The 19,700-nt window shown below is 40.7% G+C and overlaps 1 protein-coding gene across 1 annotated transcript in view; it reads right to left on the bottom strand.

Annotated features, from left to right (window-relative positions):
* The window catches only part of SDCCAG8 (SHH signaling and ciliogenesis regulator SDCCAG8), a 166,113-nt gene that overhangs the window by 137,778 nt on the left and 8,635 nt on the right, over positions 1 to 19,700 (bottom strand). Inside the window, exons 2-6 of the mRNA XM_054972158.1 lie at positions 11,457 to 11,615; positions 11,290 to 11,375; positions 9,236 to 9,349; positions 6,085 to 6,210; positions 3,252 to 3,371 (exon numbers count right to left, since the gene is read on the bottom strand). Coding sequence (XP_054828133.1) covers positions 3,252 to 3,371; positions 6,085 to 6,210; positions 9,236 to 9,349; positions 11,290 to 11,375; positions 11,457 to 11,615 — 605 coding nt within the window. The remainder of the gene's footprint in view (positions 1 to 3,251; positions 3,372 to 6,084; positions 6,211 to 9,235; positions 9,350 to 11,289; positions 11,376 to 11,456; positions 11,616 to 19,700) is intronic.

Below are 19,700 nucleotides of genomic sequence, written 5' to 3'. Positions count from 1 at the left end.
AATGCAGTCTAATGGCTTACTTAGTATAGTACTGCTTAGACTGATGGCCAGTGTGGTGTAGCAGTCTGAGTGCCAGATTAGAATCTGAGAGACCCTGGCTCAGCCATGAAGCTCATAGGGTTCCTGAATGTGATCTCAGGACAGCCACAAAACCTACCAAGGAGTTGTTGGGGAGATAAAATAAGGCAAGAACCTTGTATACTATCCTGAATTCCTTGGAGGAAGGATGTGATTGCACAGATAGGGTGTGTCATGGACCAACCTGGCCCAGTGGAGCAGAGAGACTCAGAGGACTCCTCTGAGGAAGAGGCAGCTGGTGAACCTGACCCAGATCCACAGCCAGTGGCAGAGGCACTGCAGGAGGAGGCAGGCTCTGAAGGCTCAGATACTGATCCACAGCCAGGTCCCAGCACATCGGTTCCTCAGCTTCCCAGCCCTGGGCTGGCAACAGAAAGCCAGGTGCAGGCCAGCTCTCCCCCTTCATCACCAGAGCCTCGGGAGCGCTGCCAGAGGAGGGCTAGAAGAGCCCTCCAAGCCAGAAGGCGCAGTGCCAGGCTAGCAGCACAGCACCGGCCCAGCATCATTAGTGATGATGAGTGCTCGCAGGAGCAGGACTGAGATAGCTGGCAGGTGCTGAGCACTGTGAGGCTTAAAAGCAGCCGAAGAGGGAGTGGCTGCGTGGAAGCAACGAGTCCGCTCACTACTGACCTTGCTGCCGTGTTTGGAATTGATTCTCTTGTCCCTGACCTTGGCCTGTTCCTGTGGATGTGTTTTTGGAATCCCCCTTTGGACTTGAAGCCGTGAGTGTGCCCAGTTGGTGCCTGAACCTTGGAACTGGGTGCTGCCCTGCTCGGACAACTTGGGAGTTTTCCCTCGCATGCTGCCAGTGTGAGTCTGTATCGGGACAGGGTGCTGGTTAGCTGTGCCTCTCTAAATATCCCAATATCTAATATCTTAACTGGTGATACTAGAGACTGACCCAGGGCTGCTTTCACTGACGTTCTGCAATTGCACTGCTTCCCTTTTGTTACTGGGATGGGACTTCTTGCAAGTAAGAGGGGGGAATTAGCAGCAAGGAGAAGGCTGTGCAAGAGGGGTAACAAAGCAGGATACTCCACCAATTATTACGAGGTCCCCTCCCAAGGAAACTGATGAGACGGGTGTTCTTCAAATAAAGAGTAATTTTATTTAAAGGGGAAAATACACACACAAGAAGAAACTTGCAAGTATACAAGATTCTTAGGAAAAGCAGTGGTGAAAGTGGAATAGATTTGAGGGATTCTGGGTGATAATTGCCCAGGAGAGCTTAGGGAAGGAGACTAAGGGTACAATGCTTGGATCTGAAGAAGTGTGCATGACTTTAATGGGGCAAAGCCCTGGTTCTTATAGGGCAAATCATGTCCTGAGGCTGGGGAGCCCCCTCAGTCGTTAGGACAAAGACCTTAAAGGTCACCTCCCGGGAATGACAAAAGTTTGAGTACCTTTGATTGGTGCTACCTGGAGCTTAAATAATGAATTTAGACTTTTGATTAAATGTTCCCAGGCAGGAGTTACAAACTTATCAGAGTTGATTGATGGCTCTCAATTGAAGGATAGGATTCAATCACGGAAAAGAGAGGAGATTAGAATGTTTGGGTGGTAACTCACAAGTGCTCCTATTGTCTCGATTGCACATTCCGCAACTTGGAGCAGCAAGAGCCAATCATGCCTAGTCCTCAGCATTTACATTTACATTCCAGGCATGACTCCCAATCCCAGGCAGGACTCGGCAATGCTTTGCTCAGCCAGCATGGACTCTAATGCAAATTAAGGGGCATCAGATCCAAGGGGTTGTGATTTTTATATCACAAGCAGCTCTTAAAATGGCGGAGGCTGGGGTTGACTGCTCACACCTTCAAATACAAGTAACTGCTTCTGCTGATAGCATCCTGGCCAGGAAATACTGGTTTTTTACCAGTTTAAATAAAGCAGATTTTTGTATGTGTGTGTAAAGAACAGGCTGTTAACGATCAATGCACAAACAGAGGATGACATCATGTGGAAACATGGGGAGAAAACGCACCAGTTGGGTGGCTGAAATATGGGAAATCCTTGGTGTGGAAGCAGACTAGGATTAATCCTGGAGTCCCACTTGCAAAGTTCTGTCTATGCCCATGTTTAGACACATAAAGGAATTAAGATCCTGTTACTGGCAGCAGTATAATCTCAATTGGCCAGGCCTCATAATTAAATTTAAACAGGAGCTAACTTGGATTTGATTTTCTGATTGGTTTAGGAGCCTCCCTACCAGTCTCCTGCCAGGGGGGTGATGAAGTCATCTTCCCCTCTGTAAGCACAGTCACCAGACTATTATTAAACTATGGCCCCCACCCACTCCATTTGGTTTTTATGCTATGATTGGGGAAATTGGAGGGGGCCACCACCTTATATGCTGTTTTATGTATTTATGTTCTTTGGATTTTAAATCTATTTATATTTATATAAATTTTAAATGCTTATTGAGCATTTTATTGTACCCCGCCCTGAGCCCGTTCACGGGGAGGGATGGCTAAAAATTGAACTAATAAATAGTAATATATAATAATAATAAAATTTTAAGGAATGCCAAAGTAAATGAATGCATATCCCATTTGGTGATTCTGCAAAAAAGATCTCTTGTTCCAATGTATGATTATTGCTTTAACTTAGGTAAGTTTTCTGTTAACTTACATAGCAACTATTCATCTACTGTCTCGATTAAAGGGAACATTCTTATTTAGATGAAGTATATTTGATTCCTTGACGGGGGAAGGAGAACAGCCCAAATATGCCCTGCTTGTGAAGTTCCTAGAAGCTTGCTGTTGTTACAGAGAAATGTTGTTCTTGGTCAGATCCAGAAAACTAACACACATGTTCTTACAACTAAAGAGTTTCTACTCTAATTTATACTATTAAGTTAGTACAGTTATAAAGATATAATTATATTGATTAGTAGAAAAGAGCAAGAGTCCAGTAGCACCTATAATACTAACAAAATTTGCGGTAGGGTGAACTGAAGAAGTGAGCTGTGGCTCACGAAAGCTCATATCCTACCACAAATTTTGTTAGTCTTTTAGGTGCTACTGGACTCTTGCTCTTTTCTACTGCTACAGACAAACACGCCTACCCATCTTGATTATATTTATTATTCTGTCATTCTACAGGGCAATATAAAATACATATTAAACAATAGCAGTAGATTAATAATTCAAGTGATGTGTAAATAAACTAACCATCTCTAGGTGCCATTTATCTGTTTCTGTTGTAACTGCTGGGGCCTGCTCACTGACATGAGAAAACAGTCTGGCAGCTTCACCATCACCATGTAGACTGTAGGAAGTTTGAGGAATTGCCTGGGAGAAAGACAATATTTTAGTCTCTCTTTTATATGTATATAAACACTCACAATATGACAAATATAAACAAATATGAGATCCAAATAATCCAATTCCGAGAACCTTTGCAATTAACCAACTAAATAAATTAGAACTCCCTCAGAGAGACCAGCTTGCATATACACCATACAAGGTACAAAGCAAGATGCAGGTAGACAGCCTGGAAGAAAATTTTGTGGGCTGGTAACATTTTGTAATCAGAATCTGGATAAATAAGGCCAGTGGCCCAGCATCCTGTTTCACACAAATGAGTTGCCTTAGAGGGCCAACAAAAAGGGCATTGAGGCCTCCTAACACTGGTAATCAGAGGGTTGTTACCTCTGTATATCACATGGTGAGACTTTAATTCAGGAAAAAGCTTATCAGGGCAGAACTAAAGATGATTTAGCTATTCACTCATAGTAGAGGAGGAAGGACAAGCCCACGGGGAATACAGTGAAACAATACTTTACAAAGTGTTAAGTTTTTAAAGTGCCAGTGCTATATAATTCATACATTCATACATATTTATATAACTCTCTAGGAAACAAGAATATATAATACAAAAAGTGAATTCATGAGCATTACAACATGTCCGGGTGTAATAAAGTCAGTAATGAAGTCAAATCCTTGTGTTGGTCTCTTTCTTTCTTTCTTTCTTAAAACTTTTCCATGCACAAAGTGAACACAGAGGTGGGATGGATGTAGAAATCCTCCTCAGGCCCGATCTGGAGCCGGCTAAGAACCGCAGATTTCGCGTCCTCCTCTACGGGAGCACTGCCTCTGCTACAATATTACGACATTACAGTTTACAGGATCTTAATCAACCTTAAAAGGCTACAATGTAATGCATGGCTTTACTTACGTTACATATGCTTAAAGATTTTCACATTACATCAACCAGATTGGGCGGCTGTCTATTCCAACGCGCGCCCCACTCATGAGCAGCAAAGCTAAAAATACTCTCATCTATTTAGAGTCCAATTAGCGGGTGACATCTGTGTTAAAGCTATACTCCAACCTGATGCAAAATACATCAAAGACAGCTCTCAGATAAGCATAAAATTGTGAACAATACAGAATTACGTCAGGAGGTGGCGCCATAGGACTTCTAATGTCCCTCCCTTACAAATAGCAATTTAGGGATAATTCGTTGTTTAGCCCTTTTGGTTTAACCACGTTCAGTCTGAAAATCCAGAAGGATTCCCGGCGGAGTAGAAATGTTTGTTGAGATGTATCCAACACTTCCAACACAGCTACTTGAAAAGCATTTTCCAAATGTTTTTGTTCCTTAAAATGTACTGTCAAAGGTGCTTCCTGTACATCATTCCTAATCCTTGAAATGTGTTCAAGGACTCTAACCTTCAGGGGTCTGGTGGTACACCCTACATATACTAATTGACATGGGCATTGTAGTGCATAAATCACATTTCTGGTATTACAATTGGCAAAGTGGGTAATGATACACTTATTTCCATTAAGAACGTATTCCTTACCTTCCCACAAATTCCTACATATTCGGCAATGGCCGCATTTAAAGTTGCCTACAGGGCAGTGCGAGGAGGTCTGTTTGGTCCGGGTATCTGCTCTAACCAGATGATCCTTCAGATTTCTGGTCCTTCGCAGACCAAACAATGGTAATTGCTCACACCCCTCTATGCTGGAAATTATTCTCCAGTGACGTGTGATTCGAGTCCTATGGCGCCACCTCCTGACGTAATTCTGTATTGTTCACAATTTTATGCTTATCTGAGAGCTGTCTTTGATGTATTTTGCATCGGGTTGGAGTATAGCTTTAACACAGATGTCACCCGTTAATTGGACTCTAAATAGATGAGAGTATTTTTAGCTTTGCTGCTCATGAGTGGGGCGCGCGTTGGAATAGACAGCCGCCCAATCCGGTTGATGTAATGTGAAAATCTTTAAGCATATGTAACGTAAGTAAAGCCATGCATTACATTGTAGCCTTTTAAGGTTGATTAAGATCCTGTAAACTGTAATGTTGTAATATTGTAGCAGAGGCAGTGCTCCCGTAGAAGCGGACACGAAATCTACGGTTCTTAGCCGGCCCCAGATCGGGCCTGAGGAGGATTTCTACATCCATCCCACCTCTGTGTACACTTTGTGCATGGAAAAGTTTTAAGAGAGAAAGAAAGAGACCAACACAAGGATTTGACTTTATTACTGACTTTATTACACCCGGACATGTTGTAATACACATGAATGCACTTTTTGTATTATATATTTATTCTTGTTCCTGAGAGAGTTACATAAATATGTATGAATGTATGAATTATATAGCACTGGCACTTTAAAAACTTAACACTTTGTAAAGTATTGTTTCACTGTATTCCCCGTGGGCTTGTCCTCCCTCCTCTACCAGGTTTTGACGGGGTTTGCCACACAACCCCCCTTTATTCACTCATAGTAAGCAGACATTCTTTCTATTTTCAGCATGTCAATCTCTAGAAAGACAAGGAATACTTAGGACTATTTCATGCAAAAACATACATATACTGACAATAATTCTATATAGGAAGATTGTTCACGTACACCATAACACATGAAAAATGCCATGTATACACATAGATATGTGAGCACACCATACATTATCATAAGAACTATTTGTTGTAGTATAGTTTTAAGAAAAATCAAAATGAGCAGACATTTTTAAAGTTCCAGGAGGACTTACTGAGGAATCCAAAACAGTTTGCTCTCTAATAGAGTTCTCTACTGTTATCATTTTCAGATCATGATGGAGCTTCTCATTTTCAAGCACAACCACATGTATATGAGTTTTCAGTTCTGACATTTCCTCCTAAAAATGTAAATATGTATACTGTGAAAAAGATTATCATAAAATTGTTTGAAACATGGTAGTGAAATGCTTACTTATTTCAGCAACAGTAGCATAAGTGGTTCATTCACTTCTCAATGAAACCTCATAGATAAACTGATTTTAATATTTCCACATTTTAATGTTTATTTCAATCAATTAATGGCCTTTCTTTCTCACAGTTCTGAATTAATGAGAGTAAGTCCTAGAGTTTTATTACCATTACATACACAGGAAAGTTGGATGAACTGTGTGCTCCCCACCCCCTTTTCATACCAGCAATAGCAGCATGGAAAGAAATTGCAGCATTTGGTCCAAATGAATGGTTACTTGTTATAGGCATTAAAACTGTGATTTGGGGTTCTACCCCTATGGAAATAGCTCCCATGTTAATCTAGTAAATGTATGAATTGGTCCACTGATCAGTGTCTTGCAAATGAGCAATTACTTTTATTAACTTATAAAAGACAACAATGTGGAAAAGATATCACCTGGGGTAAGGAATAGACATGGGCATGAACCCAAAAATTTAATGAACCAGCGGTTCGTGGTTCGGTGCCAACGACGATCCTGAGATCGCGAACCGCAACAAACATTTTCCATTGCCGAACCGGTTTGCGGTTCGTTGGGCGTGGAACGGCCCCCGTGGCACTTAGAGAGCCCATATTCCCGGGGAGTGTTTTGCAAGCTCTCCTTCAGCCATCACCCAAGTTTGGACAAGATTGCAAAAGGGATCTTGGAGCTATACCCTCTCCAATCCAAGGCCCCCAGGAAACTCCCACAAAAATCCAAGCTGAATTATACTCAGTCTCTCTCCCCAAAGGCTAGCAAGTGGCAAGCAAGAGCTCTGTCCCACTCCACTGCTCACTGAAAGTGAAATCCAGCCTGGGAGCCCACGGCTACTTATAAGCACAGGTCCCACTGAGCAATGCAGGAGGTCTGTGTTTGGCCATCAGAGCTGCCTATCAGAGTTTGCAGGGATGAGATTGGAGTGCCCGTGGCTACAGAACACCCCTTCTCCCTCCCTCCCCTGGGTGTCTTCTCCCAACTTGTAACCGCTTTGCAGCTCCGTGGTTGGAAGGAAGACCTGCAGATCAAGGTAAGCTGGGCTTCCATTTGGGTTTCCAGGGGCGAGAGAAGGAGCGCAGACAGAGTTCAGGCATTCCCCCGGCTCCGTTGCCAGGGGAATTGATTGCTGGTGCCTGACTGTCTGGCTTCCCGAACCCTGGCCGAACGCACCAAACCAGGCCTCTCCCGAATGCTGGTTCGTTCACCGTAGACAATCACGAACCGCCAAATCGTGATTGCGCGATCGCCAATTTCGTGGGTTTTTGAAGTTCGTAATGCGGTTCGTGCCCATCTCTAGTAAGGAATCAGCTGGATTGACCTCATGAGAACAATTCCACTGAAAGATTTTTATCACACAAACTGGCATGATATAATACCTCCTGTACGTCTTGACATTAACTTTATTTCCCTTATTTGTTGTAGCTGTGTCAATAAAAGCACAACGAACTCAAATCATGATACCATATTTCAAACTTGCCGGTAACTGTATATATATTCTCTGGCTAGAGGCAGTTCATTCAAGGCCTGTAAGCACAATCAGGGCTTTGGAAATTTGTAAACAAACACACATAAAAAACTACACCTTTTGTGAAGAACTGCTCTCACCTAGGACCCCCTCCAAATCTCAAATTTGTATGCATCATGAGATCACATTTAAATTCTCAGAATAAAAATCTCCAGTGGCTTCTACTAAATGAAAAATACAAAACACAAGAAATGGTGTGGAAAAGACTACTCTGAGCTCACAGAAGACCAAAATAAATTCAGTTTTCACACAAGTCAAGAGCAGTTAACCATATTGAAAGCTAAGGCTGACTTGGGGATACTTTAATGGCTCTTTAAACTTTCTAAAGCATATTCTTTAACTCAGTGAAACTTTTAGATGCATGGTGCAGAGAAATCAGAGATCTAGAAACAACCTAAAGGTGTGTTTTAAAAACATTTTTCTATAGCTCTGTGCCCCTTCTTTTCTATATCTTCTCCCCCCACTCTGGAAAGGAATAGCAAGGATTAAACAATTTGGATAGCCTTTAATATTGCTGTGTGTAGGTATGTATGTAATTGAGATAAGATGACGAGGAAGGGAATGAAAACAGAGAGAAGTGTTTGCAAGAATTAAATGTGAATGATGGGAGTGCCTAACATTCCAAATGACTTAGAAATAAATCCACCACATATTATAAAACAGTCCACCAGCAACAATATTTGCAAAACTGAATGCATTCATAACTGAGACAAGGAATGAACGCATGCACAGGGGTGTTTAGGATACCAAGTACATACGCATGCATCAGAAAAAAGGGAATGCAACTAGCTACATGAACATGGAGACAATATGTTAATGGAAGATGATGAAAAGTGTAACAATTAGAGATGGGCATGAACCGGGGGAAAAACGAACCGGGCGGTTTGTGGTTCATCACGTTTCATGAACCACAAACTTTCACGAACCTGCCCCAGTTCGCAGACCAGTTTGGTTGGTTCATGAAAACGGCAATTCTTGGTCAGCAAATTGTCACTTCCAGGTCAGTAGAAGGTCACTTCCGGGCCAAAAGAAGGTCTGCAGAAAGCTCATCCCTTGTTGCCTAGGAAACTGATTGATCAGCACCAGGCTGTCTGCAGTGATGAACCAAAAAACGAACCAAATGAACCAGCCTAAAGTTCATGGCGATTTGTCAGAAATGGGCTCTGACAAACCGCTGGTTCGTGAACCATGAACAGGACTGCTCCGTGCTGAATTTTGGTTCGTATTTCAGTTCATGCCCATCTCTAATAACAATATTATATTCAAAGTATAACAATAGGAGAATCAATGATTTTTTGCAAATAATCCACTTGAAAAATTAGTAGAAATTAGTAGTTGCTCTTTTCCACTGCTACACAGACTAAAACAGCTACCCATCTTAAAAAATTAGGGTAAGCATGATATATACAATACCTTGCAAAACTTGACTTCAGCCTCTAAGTGGTTAATGTATTGTGACTGATCATTAATTATGGGAATAAGATCACAAAGTGTAGGCAAACTCTGATCTGTGCCTTTAGAGATCTTCTAGATGAAATAAATCAATGAAACAAACAAGTTAATAAACAACCGACAGAAAGTAATTTTTACAATAGAAAATTAATTCTACCTGAAATTCCTCATAATGTCCCATTCCTAGCCATCCCATCCCCAAATAAAGCAAAGAGGAGATTGAAATTAATCAACTTGGAAAATGTTCTTAGTGCTCACTAGATGTCAAGAAACTGGCCTTGTCTAGTCTGTTTCTTGGCTTTTCTAAATCTTTGGTTCAAGCTTTGGGGCCTTGTTAGGCTGCAGGAAGAGAAATCTCGGAAATTAGATATGCTTTGAGCTAGCAGTTGTCAGAGAGATAGGTGCAAGTGAGATTATGGGATCAGAGGGCTTCAAGGCCATAGAGCAGAATGGGAGTCTCTCTACTGCATTCCATCTAATTAGTTCAAAGAACACTGGAAGGGGAAAGTTGCTCTGATTGCAAACACAACCCAGTTGGAGAGAAATGGTATCACGTCATAGTGGCACCCTTGATTGGTCGAGCAGGATCAGGCCATGCTGTGGGCAGCCTGGCAGAAACCAAGACTTTTCCTTCTATTCTGTGTGCTGTTTGTGGATACTAGCCAAATACAACCATCTTCAGGCTTCGGAGTCTTTTTTTTTTTAATAAACTTTTATTGGGTAGGTTAAACCAGTACTACATGTATACCCTATGTTCATTTTCTCTCTAAATAACAATTATCACATACATTTTTCATTCAACAATTACAGTGTATATTTCCCCACTACCCCTTCCCCCTCCCAACAGACCTCCCACAGCACTTAAACCCTTTAACTTTTATAAGATTCCCTCAATTCCGTTAATCACCCTTATCTTCCAAGGTAAAGTTATTTTGCATATCAACTTAACCCAGTTTCTCACACCTCAATAATTGTCCATAGACCACAATTGGTCCTTAACATCCCAATTTTTTTCCAAATGCACTTTAAATTTCTCCCAGTCACTCATAAATTCATTTGAACTTTGTTCTTTCATTTTTCTAGTTAATTTATCCATTTCCACCATATGCAGCAGTTTTTGTATCCATTCTTCCACTTCTGGTACCTTTTCTTGTTTCCAATATTGTGCATATAGTAATCTAGGCTTCGGAGTCTTGTTGGATTCTGTGGTTTGACCACAGAGGGAACCAAAACCTGTACAGTTTTGTAGGATACTTACATAATTTTATTATTTCCTTTCCTGTCTTACACACTTTCCTTTTCTGTCTTACACACTTTCTATTATTGTAATCTTAAACTTTATTATAGTTCTGTGATGTTATTTGGGTTTGGGGGCTTCAATCTAAAACCAGTAACTTGGCCTAATTTGGCTACAGCTACCAAGTAACTGTTTTGTGGATCTCAACCTGCAGGCATTCTGCCTTATGGGGCTGACTCCTGCTTAACATCTAGTAGGTATGGAGACTTTGTTCCTTGGTCTCTAAGCTTAGAGTTACACAAGAGGGACGGGTGGTGGTGGTTCCTGTAACCCTGGTAGATGAGGCTTTTGCCCCTCGGTATTGAGTTTTTGCTCTTAACCTCCACTCCAAGCCCTTTGAGGACTTGCCGGGGTGGGGGAGGGTGACATTAGAAGTTTAAAATTCTACCTTCAAGATCAATTAAAAATTATCATAATCTGGCCAGCAATCAGAATAAATTTAAATCCTTTGACTTTCACCTCTCTCGGAACCTCTCTGTGTCTCATATCTGGATAAATTTGTTGTAATAAAGTAAAGCTAGGCAGCTTTAAACAAATGTAATGCTGTATGCCTTTAATAAATGCACTTAACTTCCTGCAGTAGCTTATTAATGCCTTGATGAACTTCTACATGATTCACCGAGTGTGACAGAATAAATGTTGCTTCAACAGAGGCTCTGCTAACAGCCATATAATTATTTGTTCAGCTAAAAGAATAATCAGAGAGGATAATGCTTACTGAAGGTGGTGATGTCCTCCTCCTTGAAGGGGATGCTTCATTCTCTTTTTCTTCTTCTTGTCGTAATAAAGCTTTTAGTTGATTAACTATAGAAAAATGGTAAGATGCATCTTAACAAGCAGGATTTTACAGGACTAAAAGACACTCAGAAACTGAAACTTTCAAACCTGCGTGACTGTGCTGCAGTTCTTGCCAAGCTCTATCCTCATTGTTGTCCAAGCCTGTGTAAGGAAATAACTGGTCAAATGTAGCTGCGCCTTCTCCCATTGCAAGATCTTTTTCACCCAAGGCATACTTCAGTTGATCAATGCTCTTACTGGCTCGATCTGTGAACAACATTATTTTTAGTCTCCATGAACAAAGATGCATTCAGACATGAACAGGCAAATCTTGATCACAAGATTTACAATCACAACCCACCAGCCTATACAACTGAACATCAGGGAATTAGAACACCAGAACCAAATGCCACAATCCAAAAGCTTTCAATTCATTGCTCCAGGCTGCAAAGCATACAAGCAGAAAGGAATTTATTCATGAACCAGGAAGATGTATTCTAGCTACTGCTTATGTGGAGATAGGATCAGGTTACTACCACATGAGTGTCTCCCAGTACCAGTGTCACTGGCACAGATAAATTGTTCAACAAGAACTGAACAAAAATCTGCATTGGCAGATATCTTAACAGCAGGTATTGCTTGCCTTGTAAAAAAACCTGGTCTGGCAGTAAGACAAGTCTAATAATCAACAGGCAAGATCTTGTAGTTTCCATTGGAGTTACTCTAGGTACAAAGAAATCTGCAGATCTTTCTTGCCCAGGCATTCATTTTAACAATTCTAAATTGTGGGTGTTCATACTGAAAAAATGATATGTGATTCGATCCGTACAACAGTGTTTTCACTTATAAAATTGTGCCAAAATAAAACAAGACACCAAACTTCTATGTCAAATGATAGACCAAGGATATATTCTTCCAAAAATGGCATTATCAAGCGACACAACAGACCTAGCAAATGTCACCAGTCAACAAGGATATTGGAGAATCTGAAGATTTGCTAATATAAAAAAGATTAAGAGCAGCAAATTAGATATTATTCTACATGCTTTGCTCACATGAGGAGGGTAACACATGCATATTACATGTAGCTACCATTCCTACCTCAGGAACCTCAAAAAGGTTGAAGAGTAAAAAGTATTAATTTCTCACCACTATCTATCAAAGTGCTTAGCAGAAAGTAAACTGATGCTGAAAAATGTATGTCAAGTGAACAAAAATGAATATAATGTTTGTCAGAGTCAAAGTATGATGCTCTAAAGATCTTCAAGATGGAGCTCTTCCAATGGGGCCATAACTAGCACTTTTGTTGACCTTGGAAACAAACTAACAGACAATGTAGCTGTTTCAAGATAGGGATATTCCTAATGGCTAGCTCCTGACAATAGTTGGGTTGCTACATTCTTAACCAGTTTTAGTTACTGGGTTGTTTTCAAGGGCAGCCCCACGTAAGAGTGTGCTGCAGTAATCTAACCATGCAGTTACAGCTGCATAGATCAAAGTGGTCAAATCAGCTGAATCTAGATAATCAAAGACTTGGCAAACTAGATGTAGCTGATAGAAGGCAGTCCTGGTCACCATGCCAAAATGCTTTCAAAGCTCTAGTAAAAAAAAGGAAAAGCACCAACATAACTATCTAAATGCTTACACTCTTTACTCTCAGTTTAACTTTTTAAACAAACCAGACAGGCACTTGTTAGTGCCTGTTCATATATAAGTCAGGTAACAACACTTCTCCAGATACATAGCCATAAGAGGATCACCCGTATTATAATCCTTAAGTAGGTATAATTCTATTAGTCAGTCCAGTAATTTATTTTCTCTTTTGCAGGAGAAATTCATCATTACAGACACTGTCTGACGAGGGGCCTGGCTTCTTGTTGCTTCATTTCCCACTGCTTTCTCAAGAACATGTCTGTAAGTCCTTTCATATGAATACAGGAGTCATGTCCACTAGTGTCACGTCCACAGTGTCATGTCCACTAGTGTCATGTTCACTAGATAGGAGTAGGTTCTGAGGGGCTACGGACCCAGGTTCATGTCCTGCCAGGTGGAGGCCTAGTAACAAGGTGTTTCTTGCAGGTTCTGCCATGGTGGCCTCAGGTGCAGCTGGAGCATGGTTAGAAGGGGCCTCTGCCGCGTCAGGCCCTTCCTGGTCCCCTGGCCTTGGCTTCTCAGACTCTTCTTCTGAGTACCCCAAGTCAGAATCACAGGGCCAGTCAGGAAAGGTCACAGAAGTTTTCTTGAGTGCTTACAAAATGCACAAGGAACAAATTCACAGGAAAACAAACTGTATTTGGAAGACAAGGCAGAGAACCCTCCCCCCCATTTTCCAATGGAGTTGGTTTATCAAAAAAGGCTGGTAGGCGTCTAGAATGACAGCAGCAGAAAATTTGGGCCAAATCTAACAAAAGATGCTATAGAATCTATTAGAAACCCTATGACGTATTAGTGGTGGTGGTGCTACAATTGTGTAGGCTGAATCACATCCCGTGCAACTATTTACATTAATTAGGCAGTTGGTAATTTTCATGAGTGAAACTCCAAATGTTAGTGACTTGCCATTTAGCTGTGATGTTTTCACATAGTTCTTTTCTGATAAAAAAAATCTCTTAGATCTGTCCAGATTTAAATTCTGAGTTAATCTGTACTAGGACCATCTAGTCACTCTTACTTAGACCAGTTCAGTCTGGGTGTGTCAAAGACAGGACTTGTAATCTAGATCCATGTTCTTCTTGGTTTTTAAAGTCCTTCCGGTAGGCACTGGATCCTTTAATTCACAAGACCATGAATGCCTCTCTGATGGAAGTGGTTTTTCTAATGCCCCTAAAGAGGCAGTTATTAGACCATCACTGAAGAAGGAATCTTTAGGTAAGCAGGATTTGGCTAATATATAGACCTGTCTCAAGCATTCTTTTTTTTGGAAAGGTTATCAAATAGTTAGTGACAGAGCAACTCCAGAAATACTAGGAGGGGACATCTGCCCTTGATGCTTTTCAATTTAGAATCAGGAATGAATTCAGGACATACGTGGTTTTAGTGGCACTTGTGGATCATCTGATGGACAAACAGAATGCATCTCTATTGTTAGATCTGTCAGCAGTCTTTAATATGGTGGATCATGCAATTCTGCTGAAGCACATGGAAGCTGGCCCTTACCTGGTCAGCCCTGGCAAGCCTGATCTCATCAGATCTTAGAAGCTAAGCAGGGTAAGTCTTGGTTAGCAATTGTATGGGAGACCTCTAAAGAAGACCAAGGTTGAAGAGGCAGGCAATGCCAAACCGTTAGTCTCTTGCTTTGAAAACCCTGCAGAGGTCACCGTAAGTCAGCTATGACTTGACAGCACTTTCCACCACCACATGGAAGGTGACGTGGGTCTAGGTTGAGCAGTGCTGAGATGGTTCTGGTCTGTTCTAGCAGACTGCTCACCAAAGGTTGCCATAGGACATGCTGAATCGTCCCTTTGGGATGAGGAGTTCAACAAGACTCAGTGTAATCTCCCATGCTGTTTAATATCTATATAAGGCCCCTTAATGAGATTGTCCAAAGTTCTGGAATAGGTTGTCATCAACATGACAAGGACAACAACAAAGGTGAGAAGAAACACAACCCTGTAGAAGAAGGGTAACCAAAGAGTTTGGAACAGAAAAAGAGGATTAAATATAATTACAAATGTAATATAAATGAATAAAACACTGGTATATAATTTAATTCATCAAATGAAAGTTCAAACATATGGTTAAAAACAGCAATGGTGTAGTTCAACACATAAGAACCATACTATTCTATATACACACAGTACAGGTTATGTTAGTACATTTTATCTTCTTATGTATAGAACCAGAACCAGCAGAACTAGTGGAAAATAAATTCATCATATAAACGCAAGGTTCCTGAAAAGAAATCAGTTTCTTCTGATACAACAATTGATACTAGCCCTGATAGCAGGAACAACAAAACAGAAGGCACAACATCTGAAGATTCATTGAATTTATTTTCATTAGTTTTAATGGTTCTGGTTCTATACATATGGAGATAAAATGAACTAACACGCCAATTTATTTGTAAGTTTATTATGTGTACTTATATGTTGAACAACACTGTTGCTATGTTTAATCATATTTTTGCACTTTTATCTCTCATAAATATACCCAGCTAAATAAGCCACTAGCTGCTGCTCTCTGACCTGGTGCAGTGTCTGAACACAGCAATCAAGTAGCTGAGGTAAAACAAACAGAAGCCGAATCCAGATAAGTGATGCTGGCTGGAATGGTCCCTACTTTAATGGGATTGTTCTTCATATCATCCATGGTGTGTTGGAGAAATGGGTGTCTGTGACACCAAATTTTTTTTTGTTTCCAGCTACCTCAATGTAGGAAGTTGGTTTATATCTGAAAATGCCTGATCTAGCCATGCTGATCCATGTGTTTGTAACCCTGAGAATAAATTATTGGTAACACACTGTACATGGGGCTTCCCTTGAAGACAATCCAGAAACCACTGTAAGCCTTCTAAAAATATTTGATAATTGGAAAAAAAGAGAAAACACTGCCCTCTAGAGGGAGGGTTTACAAAGAAGCTGAGGAGTGGTTGCCTAGCAATGGGACAGATGGAGGATGGCAGTTGGGAGCCCTGATGTGAAGGAGTGAAGGATCTGAGAGAGGGATGTCTAAGAAGAAGAGAGAGCCTGGACAGTAGGAGGGAAAAGGTGGGATGAACAGTAACCCTCATCAGATGTGAACTTTCTGAGGAAGCGTTTCTGTTGTTGTGCAGAACACTTACTTCATGGAGCCACAAACAGAGGATTCTCCATCCTGCCTCTACACTGTTCTAGAGTGTGTGAGTGTGAGCTCAAAGACTGGAACTAAAATACTTATTGTGGATTTTGGACTTCTTAATTTATTTTACATGGCAACAGTGTTCATTTGAAACTTCAAGATTTATTCCCCTGGTTTATTGCTCCCTTCATCTTTAAATAAAACTTTCATTTATGCAAACTGCAGTTCAGGGTTGAATGAGGCATCCACTCTCCTGTGACCAGGAGTGGCCCTTTTTAGGCTAAAAAAGGGTTACATTGCAATTTATTTCATTTTTTTAAAATGTTGTTGTTCTCCACCCTGTGTCCTCTATGTGAGAGAAGGGCAGGTGTATAAATATTTTAAACAAATGACACATGACCTGAGGGCATGGCTGCCTAAAAGCTTCCCCGGCAGGGGAGAGGCAACGCAGCTGTAATTAATGCCTGGGCCGTTTCCACACGGCTTACCTGAAGCCGGGCCATGGCGCAACGTTGCGGATCATGCCAGGGAAAACGCGAAATATCGCATTTTCTCGTGCGAGTTTTGTGCGACGTCGCGCAAAACTCGCGTGAGAAAATGCAATATTTCGCATTTTCGCGTTTTCCCGGCATGATCCGCAACGTTGCGCCATGGCCCGGCTTCAGGTAAGCCGTGTGGAAACGGCCCTGGAGAGGCACTCCAGTAATAAATCACTTTGGAAAAAGAGAGATCGAGAGTTTATCCACATGGGCTCCATTTGACAGCTCTACTGAAAGTTTTACCCCTCAGTTCTCCGCTGAGTGATGACTGGAAGTCTGGGGCTGTTTGGAGAAGTGGAGAATTACATCAACTCCCAGCTGCATTGGATCTAAAGGCAAGCATTCCTCAAGTCTTAATCTTCTTACTTCTTAGAGTTAATTAGCTCTACAAGACGATTATCTACTGAGTGTTGAGATAATATTCTGCTGTTCCTGGATGTTTCCTTTGTTTCTTTTTCTTCTTTCATGACTGAACAATACTATATAACTGGCAGGAATCTTTTAAAGCTTATAAGAGAAGAAAAGTTCTTTTAACGGACTAAGAGGAATCCAAAAGTTTTGTTTGTCTCTGCAATTTGTGAACTTATATCTGGAGAAAGTATTTTTGCTGGGCTGGTTATAATCTCTGTACTAGAAGTTAAGGCTGTGTCATGTCTGTCTGTCTACAAACATGCCATGATTGTGTTGCTGACATTTATTGTTCACTACAGCTGACATTATGCTAAAGCCATGCTACTGTATTAATGTGTATTAATTAATATGCACTCTCTCTCTCTTCCTGCATAACTGTAGTGCAGATGTTACTGAGGACCCAAGCAAGGGCCTCTTCCTTATCTTAGAGAAATATGCGAGTCTCGGCTAGCTGTAACCTTGAAGTGTCTAAATGCCAGTTTCAGCTACTCTCCCCAGATGCTGGGAATAAGTTGTTGTCTATCTGATTCGTAGTCATAACTAAGTTGATTCTCACAGAACTTGTGTAAGCTTGCGCGCTAAAACTCTAACTGCTGTCTGAAGCGTGGGAAACTGAAGTATAACAGAGATTGCCTGATCTGAACTGCCACTTCTGTCAAAATCTGTGATGGAGTGCAGACCTGAACTATATGGATTCTAATAAAGCTACTTCTTCTGGAACCAACGTGTGTTCACTGAAGAGGGGCTTGAGGGATCTACTTGCCAGGGACTGACAGGCTGAAGATATGACTTTGAAAGCTTCTGAAAACGTAAACAAAGCTGAGTAATACTGAACTCTGAGTGCAAGTGAGTAAAAAGGTTTCTGGAAACCAGGCAACACAAAAACAAAGATGTTTAATGGCTTACCAAAAGGCCTCACAGATTTAGAGGAACAGAGTCACCAAGTGGAATAATGTCTCAAGGCACAAGAAAACGATTAGGATCAATGGAAAGCTCTACACCCACAGATTCGATGCAAAAACTGGTTGGCCAATAAGTGATAAACTAGATTCATCTGAGAAGAAAATGGAAGATTATAAAATTCAAAACAGGCCTAACTGAGCACATAAAGAATACTGAAGGCGCTGTTAAGAAAACCTTTGAGGAGGTAAAGGAGCTGAATAATCAGGTGCAGATCTTGGATAGTAAAACAGCAGTACTTGATAAAGAATTCAAGAAACATCAAGATAATTTAGCCTTACTAGAACAAAGAGAGAAAGAATATGTGCTGTGGCTGAGAGGCGTGGAGGAGACATGTGATGAAGATGTTTGATACAGGGTAGTAGAGGTCTTGGCAGAATTTATACCATGAAACATCCCAAGAGTAGAGATGGAATTGAATAAAATGTATAGAATTTCCACCAGATATGCGATACAGAATAAACTCCTGAAGGACATCATGGTACATTTTGTCAGAAAGTTGATAAAAGATCAAATTTTACAACAACACTTTAAGAAGAAACTAACTATACAGGAAGTTACAGTTATTGTGCTAAAGGACATACCACTCAGAATGTTGAAGAAATGCCTTTTTAACTGAAAAGCTGAAACAGAAGAAAATCTATTTTAGATGGGATAAGCTGGAAGGAGTGATTTTTACTTTTAAGCAACAGATTTAGGTTGAATTTGATTCCAAAGGCAAGAGAATTTCTGGAAAGATACAAGAAAGACCTAGAAGACTCTCCAGAAGATCCACAATACTGGAACACTGGAACAGAAAGATCAGAAAGAGATGGACTCTGATAATAATTAAAACACAAGCATGGATCACAAATGTATAACATGGAATATAAATGGAGCAAATGCTCCTCAAAAAAGATGGAAAATATTGCATTGTTTGAAAAAATTGAGAGTTGATATCATTTGCTTACAAGAAATATCAGAAAAAAGATATCAAATATTTGGACTGCAAATTTTTTGGTGAAAAATCTGTCTCTGCGGGTAACAAAAAGAAAAATTGGGTGGTATCGTATTTGAAGCCTGTATTGAAACCAGAATTTGTTATCTCTGATAACTATGGTAGATTTGTGAGGGTTGAGGTTACATTAAATGGGAGTAAAATCTTGATGGTGGGAATCTATGCACCAAATGAGGAGAAGGGGAGGTTCTACAAACACCTTTGGAAAAAAAAGGATGATCTGCCTTATGAAAACTGGTGGTTGATGGGTGAATGGAATGGTGTTTCTCTATAAATAAATAGATGCTCTGATAAAAATATAATGGATACTCAAGGTAAATTACCAAAGGTTTGTTTTGACGTTTGTTAATATAGGTTTGGTAGATGTCACAAACCCACGTCTCAATCTTGGGCTGACCTTCCCCTACCCTGAGGTAAAACTTCTCCTCTCTAAGCCTCTGAAGCTGTATACTGGGCTGGGAAGCCTTTAGTAGTGTGGTTGATGTAAAGCTTCAACTTTATTACTTGTCCCACCCTTCAGTAATATAAAAGTAGTATGGTTACCCAGCCAAGTCCAAGTAGGGGAAAGATCAGGGGTTTGCGCTTCCCATAATGAAACTGGCACACAAGACTTGGGGAGATTCAAAGGGTAACAGAAGGCTTATTTACAAGTAGATAATGAAAGAACGC

Source organism: Eublepharis macularius, chromosome 1 (assembly GCF_028583425.1).
Source record: "Eublepharis macularius isolate TG4126 chromosome 1, MPM_Emac_v1.0, whole genome shotgun sequence".
Taxonomy (NCBI): Eukaryota; Metazoa; Chordata; class Lepidosauria; order Squamata; family Eublepharidae; genus Eublepharis; species Eublepharis macularius.
This window is presented reverse-complemented; position numbering and strand designations above follow the sequence as displayed.